This window comes from Ipomoea nil, unplaced genomic scaffold, assembly GCF_001879475.1.
Source record: "Ipomoea nil cultivar Tokyo-kokei standard unplaced genomic scaffold, Asagao_1.1 scaffold1770, whole genome shotgun sequence".
In the NCBI taxonomy this organism is placed as follows: Eukaryota; Viridiplantae; Streptophyta; class Magnoliopsida; order Solanales; family Convolvulaceae; genus Ipomoea; species Ipomoea nil.
The window spans coordinates 1,999,548-2,015,073 of record NW_017618198.1 but is presented as its reverse complement, the minus strand read 5'-3'; the positions used below and the strand labels follow the sequence as shown (position 1 = coordinate 2,015,073).

Here is a 15,526-nt window from a genome sequence, read left to right as displayed (position 1 = left end):
CCAATCACAGTCCTAATTGACTCTGGCAGCACACACAGTTTTGTGGACTCTCACACAGCAAATAAATTTGGCTTGCCAATTCGAGGGTGCCCGTATTTACAAGTAGCGGTCGCAAACGGAGAACGAATTACTGGGTTTGGCATTTGCAACGACGTTTCGCTTCAGAAAGACAACCATTATTTCCCTGTTAATTTATTTGCTATTCCCTTAGTAGGCTTTGAAATTGTATTAGGCGTAAATTGGTTACGCACGTTAGGTGCGATTCTTTGGGATTTTACCGTGCTTACCATGACATTTACGTATGGCGGCCAGCCCGTAACGTGGCAAGTGGAACTTGTTCCCCCCCGACCATTTGCTTAATGCCATACGGCTCCAAGATAGCATTAATGATGCTTTGGAGTACATTCTGACCGACTATTCTGACCTTTTTCAGGAGCCTACGGCACTGCCGCCTACTCGTCAGTGCAATCATCGCATTACATTAGTCACAGGCGCGGACCCGGTGGCCGTTCGACCCTACCGCTACCCCCATGCACAGAAGGATGAAATTGAACGTCAATGTCGTTCCATGTTGGAGCTAGGCATTATTCGGCCTGGTGATTCGCCATACTCTTCCCCGGTGTTGTTGGTGCTTAAACAAGATCGACCATGACGATTTTGTATTGACTATAGGGAATTAAACGCTAAAACTATAAAAGACAAGTTCCCGATCCCGGTGACCGACGAACTTCTAGATGAATTACATGGGACACGCTTCTTTACAAAATTGGACTTACGGTTTGGATATCATCAAATTCGCATGCACCCGGGAGATGTTGAAAAAAAGGGCTTTCCGGACACACCATGGCCATTTTGAGTTCTTGGTGATGCCTTTTGGCCTCTGCAATGCGCCATCAACGTTCCAGAGATTGGTACATACTACTTGTAATTGATACTTTGAATTTTGAATATATACAATTCAAGTTTTTCGCGTTTACACCTTTTATCTTACACCAAATTGGTTATGGTTATTAACAAGCTCTAACAACCTATCTCTCCTTACTTTATCGGTAATCAAAACAGGCTATTCTATTACTTCCCTAGATAATTAACAACCCTAAGCAAGCTCTTAGGATTTAATTAACTATCAGTATTAAGTAGACCTGACAATTATGGACACGACCCGTTAACACGATACGAAACCGAACACGAAAGTAACGGGTTAGTGTTTAGCCTTAACGTGTCCCGGGTCATTAACGGGTTGACCCGTTAAGGACCCATTATGTTTCGTGTCTTAACGGGTTAACTCGTTAAACCTATTAAGAACCCGTTTAACCCTTTACTATTATCGTGTTAACCCGTTAACACGCGTTTACCAAACATGTTTATAACCCGTTAAGAATCATTGTCATTTAGGTAAGAACCATTGTCATTATTGAGATTACAAAAGATATTATGAACATGACTAAGGATGAAATTACTACATTAGGCCAAGATCCTACACCAATTAATTGATGTTCGTCAATTTGAAATTTGAATTTTTATTGTGTTCAATTTTATTATAAAAACTTGTATAGACTCCTTTAATTATGATTTTTGAATGTTATTTTATCTTTTTATGAATGTTATGAATTGAATATTTTTAGTTTGTTTGATGAATTGAACGGTAGTTTTTATTTATTTATATTTTTTTATAGAACTTAACTTTAAATTTTAGTTTTTTAAATATATTAATAGAGATAACGAGTTTAAACGGGTTTCATGTCAAATCGTGTTGACACGACTTGAAACCTGTAAACAAAACGTGTTTATCGTGTCAACCCGTTAACAAATCGTGTTCGTGTTCGTGTTAAAAATTTGAACCCGTTAACCTTAACGTGTCGTGTCCATGTTTAGCCTTATCGTGTTCGTGTCGTTATCGTGTCGACCCGTTAACGGACCCGTATACACGAATTGCCAGGTCTAGTATTAAGAATTAGAAAGACTACCAATTCTAGCCAACAAACTCGCAAGTTCAGTCCATTTAGACTAGATTATACATCTCCATAGCATAGTTGATATTGAAAATCTCTTTTATAATCAACTATGTTATTTTACCACTAAGGTTTAGAACACTTAAACAATTACGGATTCAAGAATTCAAAATGGCAATTTACTGGATTGAAAATTGAACTACGAATCCTTTTTGTACAATTAATCAAAGCAGTAATATCAAGATAATAGAATACATATAAATAGCGTAGCATAAAAGAAAATCAAATTAGATCTCACAATTCTTGAAGAACCAAAACTTTAATTATTCTTGAGTTGGAAAATAAACTTAGCAGAACATCATAATCAAATGTTTACACTTTACAGAGAAATAAAATTGTTCTAAAAAAAACTGACTATGTTCTATTGAAAATTCAGCCCTATTTTACTAGTCTAGGCTCCTAAAAACACCCCTAATTTTCCTAACATTCACAAATTAAATTCATCTACTCAACCTCACAAAATTTAAAAAATAAATAATCTATATTTTTCTAACCAGAGAAATTAACATAAATAATCTCCCCCTCCTCCAAAACAAATGTGAAATACAAATATTTATTCAAATCTCAATGCATAAATATTCAAATTTAGTATAAACTAACTTATCACATGCCAAATGTGAAATTACATTTACATGTTTTATCATTAGTTATCTTCTAAAAATGTACTTATACTTACTTGTTTGAGTTTTTTTTTTTTTTTTTGGCTATTATAATACTGTGATCTTGATTTTAGGTGTCAATATGATAATTCTTGGTATGTTGTTGATTCCTTTAAAAAGGGGATCTAACATTTTTTTCTGTGCAAGCTTTGTCTCTCCCAATTCAAGTTTTCTCAAAACAAATGAGTATCATTGTATAAATGTTAAAAAGGATGAAGTTTCGTGAGATAGAGCTCATTTAAAATAATAGAAAGGCAAAAAAATTACCTCCTGTTTGTTGATCTTTCTCTTGTGTTTCAGTGTAAATGTGGGGTTTCACTATGAAACATATAGTATTTATAGCTAGCATCTCACGAAAATTCAGTTTTAAAAATATGTAATAATTATATTTTAGCATGTTTGCTTGTGCATAGGTAAATATTGCATACCTTTATTAGTTAAACAGTACTCCGTAATAACTAGCATTGAAAAATGGAAAAGATGTAAATATTTTTTGGTAAGATATTCTAAAATCTTGGGCACTCATGCAATAAATTGTGAGTCAAAAAAATAATTCCAAATTATATTCTAAAATTTTGGGCGGGAGAATAGAGCTTGATCTGTTTGGCTTATATATATACTAGTAGTTGTACCCGTGCGATGCACGAACATATGATATAGAACAAAGATTAACAGTAGTGAAAAAAAAAGAGTATAATAGTATATGAATTAATTATTAAAAAACGATTAACATTGCAATTGTATTAACACATTATTGAAAACATCTTTGTATACGACATTACAGATCGTACATTATCCCCACATAAAAAAAATATGTATCTATTATTATCTAATATATAATATAATATGTTAATATTTTCACAATAACATATGTTAATATTTTCGTTATATCCTGTGGAATCGTGTGCACAATTGATATATGATATGATAGGATAGAATTAAGATTTTTAGAAATTCTCACCAGTACAAAAAAATCAAAAAAATCGAAGAATACGCTTCCAAAGTTTAAAGTTTGGACGCGTAATGTGAGAAGCGGTGACGTTTTTTAATTAAAATGTCAATATATAATTAATTTTTTTAAATTTTTTTAATATAAAATAATGGACCGCCTGCACGATATGCTATTGTATGTTACTAGTCTGATATCTGCAAAATTCTAGCTTTTAATCTACTTCAACTCAAAATTGTTTGTATGGTGATTTCCAAATAAATATTTGTAACCTGTACACATACTATATAATAGTAGGTGAGAATTATTAAAATTTACATTTTTTGGTTTAAAGGTATTTTAAAATTTAAAATATGATATATATATATATATATATATATATATATATATATATATATATTAAAATGTAATTTTTGAAAGATATAGTAGTTTAGAAATAGGGTGGGCGCGTGCACAGCAACTGCACTGATGCGGTGGCTCCTATAAATAATATAATCCCGCTCCTGCCTCCTGACACGTCTCTCTTTCACTCTTACCTTCTTTCCTTCTCATCGTCTTCCTCTTGTAATGGAAAAACCAGCGTTGAATGAGAGCTGCATTGCAGCTATACTATGCTTTACCACTCCGAAAATCACAAGTCTCTAGGTGTAGTGTCCAAAATGTTTCTCTTCGCAGCCAAATCAGACACTGTATGGAACGTGTTCTTGCCATCGAATTACAGAGACTTGATTCGCCCAAGTTCCAAATGAGGAAGAACTTTTGCGTATTCCAAAGAAATCTTTGTATTGTATCTTTGCGAGAATGTGATTCCTATAGATGATCACGGACATGTACGCTTTTGTTTCTTGTGAGTTCTAAATGCATTCTACATTGAATTGAATCGTCTTATTGCAACTATCAATTCTGATCTTCTAAAAATTTGGGCGGGGGAATAGAGTTTGATCTGTTTGGCTTATATATATACTAGTAGTTGTACCCGTCCGGTGCACGAACATATGATATAGAACAAAGATTAACAGTAGTGAAAAAAGAGAGTATAATAGTATATGAATTAATTATTGAAAAACGATTTAACATTGCAATTGTATAACACATTATTGAAAACATCTTTGTATACGACATTATAGATGGTACATTATCCCCACATATAAAAAAAATATGTATCTATTATTATCTAATATATAATAAAATATGTTAATATTTTCAATCGTTATCATGTGGAATCGTGTGCACAAATGATATATGATATGATAGGATAGAATTAAGATTTTTAGAAATTCTCACCAGTACAAAAAAATCAAAAAAATCGAAGAATACGCTTCCAAAGTTTAAACTTTGAACGCGTAATGTGAGAAGCGGTGACGATTTTTAATTAAAATGTCACTATATAATTAATTTTTTTAATTTTTTTAATATAAAATAATGGACCGCCTGCACGATATGCTATTGTATGTTACTAGTCTGATATCTGCAAAATTCTAGCTTTTAATCTACTTCAACTCAAAATTGTTTGGTGTTTTCTAAAGAAATATTTGTAACCTGCACACATACTATATAATAGTAGGTGAGAATTATTAAAATTTACATTTTTTGGTTTAAAGGTATTTTAAAATTTGAAATATGATATTTATATATTTTTTTAAATGTAATTTTTGAAAGATATAGTAGTTTAGAAATAAGGTGGGCGCGTGCACAGCAACTGCACTAATGCGAAGGCTCCTATAAATAATAGAATCCTGCTCCTGCCTTCTGACACGTCTCTCTTTCGCTCTTACCTTCTTTCCTTCTCACCGTCTTCCTCTTGTAATGGCAAAACCAGCGTTGAATAAGAGCTGCATTACAGCTATACTATGCATTACCACTCCGAAAATCACAAGTTCTCTAGGTGTAGTGTCCAAAATGTTCCTCTCCGCAGCCACATCAGACACTGTATGGAACGTGTTCTTGCCATCGAATTAGAGAGACTTGATTCGCCAAGTTCCAAATGAGGAAGAACTTTTGCGTATTCCAAAGAAATCTTTGTATCTGTATCTTTGCGAGAATGTGATTCCTATAGATAATCACGGACAGGTACGCTTTTGTTTCTTGTGAGTTCTAAATGCATGCTACGTTGAATTGAATCGTATTTACATTCTTTCATATGCTTTTCAGTAAATAAGACATTTACCGGTCGAGTTCTAGGGTTTTGTTTCGAGTTCTAGGGTTTGTAATTGAATCATATCGTTAGTTTATCCCTATTCTTTACGTTCTTTCAGACGTTTATTCTGTGATGTGGTATTCTTTCATATGCTTTTCAAGACATTTACCGAGTTCTAGGGTTTTGCTTCTTGTGTGTTCTAGGGTTTGTAATTGTATTGTTAGTTTATCCCTGCCTATTCTTTATGTTCTTGGGCCAATCAGAGGTATCAGAGCGTTATTCTTCCAATAATAATGCCAATTTTAATAGGTCTCAGAGTATTATTCTTGGAAGAATAATGTCAATTTTAAACGTTATTAGCGCGTTATTTTTGGGCCAATCAGAGGTATCAGAGCGTTATTCTCTCAAGTAGTCACAATCGAGGGGCAAAAACATCTGCTATACTAGGTCGCCATCGACTGCTGATAGGAACTCCCTAGAGACCAACTTAAGGCGACAAACATCCCTAGGAGTAGTGGACCCTAAAATACGAGCAATGCACCCTTCACCCATAGCGGGTAGGCATTTCATTTGAGAAGCAAGATTGGGGAAGAGTACGGCAAATAGACGCCTTATTGATCTTCAAAATAAAATGAGCACAGTTTAGTCTAGGACTGTGCATTCGGACAGATCGGACGGATCGGATGGCGGTTAGGGTCCTCCGATCGGATTTCGGATATGTATTTTGATTACCTTATCCGTTTAAATTTGTTGACGTATCCGGTCGGTTATAACGTTGTTCGGATTGGATCGGATCGGTCGGATATCCGACAGTATTTCGGTTTTTAGAGAATGTACAAATCAAATAAAAAATTCAAAAATTAAAATCAAAAGCACAATAATATCTAACTGAAAGTCTGAAATATTGAATAAATAAGTAAATAATTGATAGAATGATAGTGTAATAGACTAATACCTGTAATACTAAGTTACTAACTTAGTAATTAGTATTACTAAGTAGTCTATTAACTAACATTAAGAGTCTTAACTCTTAAGTGTCTAAGCCTCCAACGAAAGTAAATAACTAAGAACTGTTACAGACCAAAACTCTACAGAACTAAAATACACAACTGTAAAGGAACTAAGAAGTAACAAATTTACAAAATACACTACTAATTAGTGATTACTGAACAGTCTAAACTCCAAACTGAAGCACCAAAAATACAAAATCAACAAAATCAGCAACTCAGCAACTGCTAGTGTCAACTACTCAACTCCTAGACTTTTAGAATTCAGACAATTAGACCTACTCTTCTTCCTGTGAATTGTGACAAGTTAGTGTAAATAATTAGTACTACACAAGCAAGTAAGCAACTGAGCAAGCATTAGAAAATGAAAAACAGAGAAGGGATTATGTAAATTTTGGCTCAGTAAGCATTTTTTCCATATCATTTGAATTAAGGGCACATTGCTTCAATATAACTTAAGTATAGAGCAACTGACCAACTTAATCCTTTCCTTTTCAGATTAAAGGTGGAAGCTTCATCATTGTCAAATGCCAACTTAAAGGAAACAAACAACATAAAATAGTTCATACATTACTAACCAAATGCCCAAGGTACTTGAGGCAGCAACTTAGTAAAAGTTACCAGGCCTTCATACTTACAGAGTTACAGATGTCCAGTGTAATTGAGTCAAACACAGTGGGCTCAAAAAATACCAAGTGAGATTAGATTGCAATTGAGTTAAACAGTCAATACTGTAAAAGATTGCAATAAAATCAAGTAATGTAAATAATAACATTACAGGAATTGTAGCAAGTGTAGAACCAAGAGACCTCCCACTTTCACCATCATCACTTAACTCTGCAAAATAAACAAAAGTTAAGTGTATTAACAATTTAAGTAATTTAAAATATAAGTATAAAGGAGTATAAAGTTAAAAGTCATACCTTTTTCAAACCTCTCCAACTCTTCCAGATTCTCCTCAATACATAAAGGAGTATTTTGCATTCTAAGCCAATATTGTGTATACACCAATGCTTCCACAATTTTTGGAGTTAAAGAACTCATAAAATGATCCAATACTCTCCCAGAAGTACTGAAGGCAGATTCTGAGGCAACAGTGGAGATTGGAATGGCTAGGACATCCCTAGCAAGCTTAGACAGAACTGGAAACCTAGCAGAGTTGATCTTCCACCATCCAAGTATATCAAAAGATTCATCCTCTTCAACTATTCCCTCACTCAAGTATATATCCAACTTAGTTTGTTTCTTACCCCCAGACTCCAATCTTTGCTTTTTAATTTGGGACTTCAGAAAATGTTGTGGCTTCCCAGCAGAAACAGAAGAGGCAGATGTAGCCTGAACAGAAACAGGCACAGGAGGGACAGAACTCACAGTAGAAGAGGCAGATGTAGAATAATCATCAAATAACTCAGCAAGAGCAGCAACTACTTTGTCATAGAATGGTTTACCCTTTTCCTCACCATACATATGATTAAACTGAGTAGGCATATACTCTAACTTGTCTGTAGGGTCTAGAATGTTTGCAAAAAATATCATTAGATTCATTTTTTCAATATCACCCCAATACTTCTCAAATTTTGCCTTCATATTTTTCCCCATCACACCAACTGCCCCACCAACTTCCACCATGCCTTTCAATAGGTAGTACAGATCAGAAATCTCAGTAAAGAATGTCTTTGATGTGACATATAAAGAACCAGAAATTCTAATGGTCACGTCATAAAAACACTTCAGTAACTGAACCAAACTGCCAACAGATTCCCAGTCCATAAAATCAGGAATTGAATTACCCAAATCAGACTTGAAAGAACAATCTGACTCCAAAGATTCAAACACTTTTTGGTAAGTTAATGCAGACTGCAACATCAAATAGGTAGAGTTCCATCTGGTTGGAACATCTAAACACAAAGAAGACCTTTGTTCAATACTCAACCAATCAGCCAAATCCCTGAACTTCTTGAGTCTAGCATGAGAGTTTCTAACATATCTAACCACCTCTCTAACCTTCTTAACAGAACTATCACAATCTATCAGACCATCTTGAACTACTATGTTTAAGATATGGGCAATACATCTCATGTGAAGATACTTTGCCCTCACAGTAGATGATCCCCAAGACACCAATTTTTTCTTCAGAAACCCCATAGCAGTGTCATTTGATGAGGCATTATCAACAGTCACAGAAAACACATCTCTAAGCCCCCACTCTAGCAAACAATTTTCTAGGGCTTTGGCTAGATATTCACCTTTGTGAGAGGTAACAGGGACAAATGCAAGGATTTTCTTATGAAGCTTCCACTCATAATCAATGAAATGGGCAGTTACTACCATGTAGTTAATTTTTTGGATGGATGTCCAATAATCTGTAGTGATACTAACCCTATGACTGCTTCCCTTTAAAAATGACTTCAATTTTAGTCTCTCATCTTCATAGACAACTAGGATGTCCCTACTTATAGTCCACCTGGATGGAACTATAAACCTAGGGCAAGCAATAGCTATGAACCTCCTGAAACCTATTCCCTCCACAAATCTAAAGAGCAATTCATCTATGATTATCATTTCAACCAAGGCCCTCCTAATTGACTCTTGATTAAATACCCAGGTCCCTATTTCTCCCACAGTAGGCTGACCATCTGTAAGTGATGTAACAGCCTGAAATGTTAACAGCGACTGCCTAGTTTCCTTGGAGTGAGGATTTTTCAAACAGCTAAACATGTGATTTCTTAAGGAAGAAGTCCCATGTTAATCCCATGTTTTTTTGTCTCACAATGATAAATTTTTGCACAATAAATGCATTTGCCTTTTACAACCACATTATTACTGTCCTTTATCTTCTCAAAATGATCCCACATTGGTGATCTGGAATCAACTTGTTTCCTCTTCTTGGCAGGAACAGCAGTAGGAGGTTGCTCATTCTGTTGATGATTCTCAACAGTTTGGGCTTCCACCCCTGAAGGTCCATCAATTGAGGAGTTGGGAGGTTGACTACCAGGTATACTGATATTTTCCATCTTAAAATGGTAAACTATCAGTACACAAAGTAGGATTCATATTCAAGAAGAGGCAGCACATGAAAGCATTTAAGCATTCCAGAATCAGACACATTTTGTGTCATCATTAAACAGGAATGCATAATTAATTAAAGGGCATTATTCCATACAAATATACAAATACAATTAAGGGCATACATCCATAAACAGACAATACAAAGTACAAACTTACAAAGAAATCCAGATTCAGGGATATATTTTAAATATCCAGATGAATCAGAGACTGTTATAACATAAAAACAGCTCATTTCATCAACATCATTATAAGGATTTCTATGGGGCTTCCACCAATTTAAGCCTTTTTTACGGTAAATATGTTACCGGTAATAATAATATTATAATAACGCTATGTGAGAGAGTAACAATAGTTGTATTGCCTTAGTTTCCGTATAGAAAATATTTGGAAAATAAAATCACATATCCTAAATCAAGCAGGATTCTACACCGGATCAAATAAAATTACATATCCTAAATCAAGCAGGATTCTACACAGGATCAAGATAGATTCAGTCTTACTCCCAAGTCAACTCAAACACATCCGTTGACTCAGGAGTAGGTGGGACTGGTGACAGGATAATAGACCCGACCCGGATCACAAGTGGGCATCTGACCCAGCGTCACATGGGAACCCAACGGGCAGAACTCCAACGGTTAGGAATTCCATCAGGTGCCACCTTTACTGTCATTGAAGCCAACATTGAAGCCCTCATTTATGAGAGAGAATTGAAGGCTTAGGCTCCCCATTTATGTCCCATGTTGTTACCGTTAGGACTCTAGTATAAATGGGGTTCTCCTCAGCTAGCAAAGGACTATATTTTCTATACGGAAACTAAGGCAATACAACTATTGTTACTCTCTCACATAGCGTTATTATAATATTATTATTACCGGTAACATATTTACCGTCACCTTTAATAGACATTATAACACTCTAATTTATAAGACTCTTATGTTTGATAACAGTCAGTGCTTCCACCAGAATATATCACACATTATGAAATCAAGATACAATCTGGAACTTCTCAACAGATTGACTTAATCACAGTCCACAGAAATGACAGAATCATAGAAACCCTAATCAAGTATCATAACATCACAAACAAGGGACAAGTGACATACAATCTGGAACTTCACAACATATTGACTTAATCACAGTCCACAGAAACGACAGAATCATAGAAACCCTAATCAAGTATCATAACATCACAAACAAGGGACAAGTGACATACAATCTGGAACTTCTCAACAGATTGACTTAATCACAGTCCACAAAAATGACAGAATCATAGAAACCATAATCAAAGTATCATAACATCACAAACAAGGGACAAGTGACATACAATCTGGAACTTCTCAACAGATTAACTTAATCACAGTCCACAGAAATGACAGAATCATAATAACAACGTATCACAATCTATAAGAGTAATAAGACTATAATCTAATTATGTATAAGATTAGGGTTTAGAGATTACTTCGTTTCTCCAAATTAAACCCCCGAGAACAAAGGGCTTCGATTCCGAGCCAACAATCTACAATCCACCGCACCGAATAACAAAATCAACTTCCACCGGAGTGAGTGAGTGACCGGACAATATTAGCTTCCACCAGAGAGTCGGAGACTCACACTCTCAATCTGTAAGTCTAGAAGAGACTCAGAGAGAAGTCATAGAATATTGAACATTCGAAGTTTAGAACGAGAGAAGTCAGAGAACTAGAGAAGAAAGTGAGACTGTGAGAGACAGAGATGAGAGAAACGGAGAAAGAAACCCTAAGCATTCGACTGCGCAAAGAGCAAATGAGGGGAGATTTGAAGTTTTTCCCTACAAAACGTTTATATATACTATCCCTAAACGACACCGTATCATATGTATCCTAGGTAACCCTAACGCTACATCGGGTATTCGGACGGTTCGGGTGGCTTATTTCATCACCCAAACCGATCTTCCTCTACACAACGTCGTTTTACGGGCGGGTTCGGTTATCCGTCTTTGGGTTTGGTTCTAAACAGGTTGGGTAGACCGGTCGACAGTTCGATCGGGTTTTTCTGGTATTTCAGGTCCTGCACAACCCTAGTTTAGTCAGAGAATGGTTATTGGTTTAACTCATATTTGACTCCAAGAATAATGCCAATTTTAACATGTATCAGAGCATTATTCTTGGGCCAATCAGAGGTATCAGAGCGTTATTCTTCCAATAATAATGTCAATTTTAATAGGTATGAGAGCGTTATTCTTGGAAGTATAATGTCAATTTTAACCGTTATTAGAGCATTATTTTTGGGTCAATCAGAGGTATCAGAGCGTTATTCTCTCAAGTAGTCACAATCGAGGGCCAAAAACACCTGCCATACTAGGTCGCCATCGGCTGCTGTTAGGAACTCCCTAGAGACCAACTTAAGGCGACAAATGTCTCTAGGAGTAGTGGACCCTAAAATACGAGCAATGCACCCTTCATCCATGGCGGGTAGGCCTTCCATTTGAGAAGCAAGATTGGGGAAGAAAGAACAGAGAAAAACCAAAGAAGCTACTCCTAGCAAGGCTTATTAAACAATCAAACACCCAAATGAAGTAAGAAGATTGCCAAGATAGGGGCTATATATCCTCAGTAATAACAAAGGCACCTGCAAGCCAAGTAAAAAAACGCACAAGGCATCATATCCACACCAAGCCATGGTGTAGATCAGTCAACAGACTCTAGAACTCTATCTGCCCAGCCTCATGCTCACTGTTTCCTCCTTCCATCTGATAGACTATAATCTTCAAAATGTTTGTGTTCAGGTTCATAATGTTTGTGTATTCTTATGTATATACATGTTTGTATATGGACCACAATCTGAAATGATGAAGTATAAACCCAGATTCTTATGATCTCATGCCTGTGTGCGATCGTCGAAGACCGTCACCTTCTCGCATAATAAAAAGAACAAATCCTGCTTCCTCACAATGTCGACCAAATCCTCCCTGTTTGGGGCTCTGGCGATGAGATAGTCGCATTCCAGGGGCAAAAACATCTTCCATACTACGTCCGCATCTGTTGCTGATAGGAATCCCTTAGAGACCACTTTAAGGCTACAAACCTCCCTAGGAGTACTGTACCCTAAAATACTAGAAATGCACTCTTCAGGGAGACCTTCCATGCACCCTTTAGGAAGACCTTCCATTTGAGAAGTTGAACGAGAAAAATAGAGAAGCTAAGATGAAAAGAGTTGAAAACGGTAGGCTACTAGACTGGAGAGACAGAATACGTAAGCAGGCGCAAATATAGGGAGTGGCAAACCAAGTTGGTTATGCATATTATTGGTCCACACTGCTTAATGAACCACAATAATATATCTACAAATATATCAATTACATTTTTAATATGTTAAAAGTATTTTTTTTTTTGTATCGAAAAAGATATATTATATAAAATAATGTACTCTTAGTATATTAAAAATGTAACTTACGTATATAAATAATGTACACTTAATTTATTAAAAATGTACTTTTTATTGTGATTGCTATTAAAGTAAATTTTGATGGGTCTGTTGTTCGATTGAAAGCTCGTTTTGTGGCTAAGGGATATGCCCAACTTATGAAGTTGATTATTCTGATACTTTTTCTCCTGTGACTAAGCTTACTTCTGTCAGGTTACTCATTTCGAGACTATACGTAGGTGTATTGTAAGTGCTAACCCTATTGTATGTATGCCCTTAGTTAATTGCAAGCTATGACTTTTAATGCAACCAAAATAGTTGGAGTAGTAGTTTTAATTTTCTAGTTCTTCAAAGTATATATTTTTTACAACAGAAATGCTACAAAAACCATTGAATAATATTTGTACCTACTCCAACTACAAAATATTTCATGTAATGTACATGTTATATATGATTGACTAATTATTCAGCTATACATAATACACTATATAAATCAATATTTTTAGAGCAATTAAGAACGCAATAATGGATAGCTGGTTCTTCTCTACTTCAATTCGTTTTTCTTAGCTTGATGCTCAATAAAGTGGTTGATATAGATAGTAGATTTACAAATATATCTTAAAGTGTGAAATTTTATTCAATTATTATTTTTATTTGGTTTCTTTTTAAAGTTTTATATATTAGGTTAAAAGGTGAATATTGAAAAATGATGATCCCATATGTATGATGATGATAATATTATTCTTGGTGATGATGATCAAGTAGATGCATTTTTTATATCACGAGGTTAAGAGTTTCACATTCTTGTATTTGCAACAATCTCTTTGAAACAATTACACGGAATGAGGTCAATTCATACTGGCAAATTATGCCCTGGACCCGTGTCCACAATGAATTGTGGACACGGGCCCAAAACGACGTCGTTTTTTAAAAAAAAAAACGCGTCATTTAGTTATAAAAAAAAAAAAAAAAAAAAAAATCGCGCGCGTTTTGCCGTTAACGGCGTTATTTTTTTTTTTTTGAATTATGAATGTACAGTTATACCGTTATGAATGTACAGTTATGCCATTATGAATGTACAGTTATGCAATTATGAAATTATGAACACAGAGCTCTAACATTATGAACTTACAATTATGAACATATAGTGATAAAATTATGACCATGGAGTTTTAAAATTGTGAATATAGAGCTTCGAAGATTATGAATGTACAGTTATGGAGTTATGAATGTACAGTTATAGAGTTATGAATCTACAATTATGAGATTATGAATCTACAGTTATGGAATTATGAATGTACAGTTATTGATCGAATTATGAACAAAGAGCTTTGACATTATGAACATATAGTGATAAAATTATGAACATAGAGCTCTAAAATTGTGAACATAAAGCTTCGAAAATTATGAATGTACAATTATGGAGTTATGAATGTACAGTTATGGAGTTATGAATGTACAGTTATAGAGTTATGAACGTACAGTTATTAACATATAGTAATAAAATTATGAACATATACTCCTATAACGAAGCGGTCTGAAATTTAAAAAAAAAAAAAAAAAAAAAAAAAGATAACAGTTAGGCACTGTTACCCGTGTCCAGCATGCATGCTGGAGACGGTCCAACGCATAACGATTGATTCATACTTGATTGGATTAGTAGGTCATCCGTAGGCTTAGTTTAGACTGGGTTTGTTTCATTCAACGAAATGTGAATATTAATACAATGTAATACCCAAAAATCAAATTGGTGAAAAAAAACAATAATAGTATTTTTTATTTTTTTTTAGTGATGAGAGAAGTCTGCAGCCATGATAATATACACCGAGAAAATTCCAACTTGTTATATTTGTTAGCACAGGCTCACAATGAGATAAACAAGTCTTGATTAGCCTTACGGGCAAATTATGTTGTGGACTCGTGTACATTATGCATTGTGGACACGAGTCCAAAACGACATTGTTTTCAGGGAAAACAACGGCATTCCAATAAAAAAAAAAAAAATTGATTTTGTCTCGTCGTTAAGGCGTTAACGGTGTAATTCATTTGTGGAATTATGAATGTACAGTTATGGAGTTATGAATGTACAGTTATGGAATTATGAACACAGAGCTCTGACATTATAAACTTACAATTATGAACATATAGTGATACAATTATGAACATAAAGCTCTAAAATTGTGAACATAAAGCTCTAAAATTGTGAACATAGAGCTTCGAAAATTATGAATGTACAGTTATGAAATTATGAACACAGAGCTCTGACATTATGAACATACAATTATGAACAT

The 15,526-nt window shown here is 34.7% G+C and overlaps 1 protein-coding gene across 1 annotated transcript; it reads right to left on the bottom strand.

The window, feature by feature from the left end:
* Positions 1–7,193: 7,193 nt before the first annotated feature.
* Positions 7,194–9,778, bottom strand: LOC109192296 (zinc finger BED domain-containing protein RICESLEEPER 2-like). The gene is made up of 4 exons (XM_019342869.1): positions 9,568–9,778; positions 7,688–9,400; positions 7,543–7,601; positions 7,194–7,298 (listed from the first exon to the last, which is right to left on the bottom strand). The coding sequence occupies exons 1-4, from the start codon at positions 9,776–9,778 to the stop codon at positions 7,194–7,196; spliced, it is 2,088 nt and encodes a 695-aa protein (XP_019198414.1).
* Positions 9,779–15,526: the final 5,748 nt, after the last annotated feature.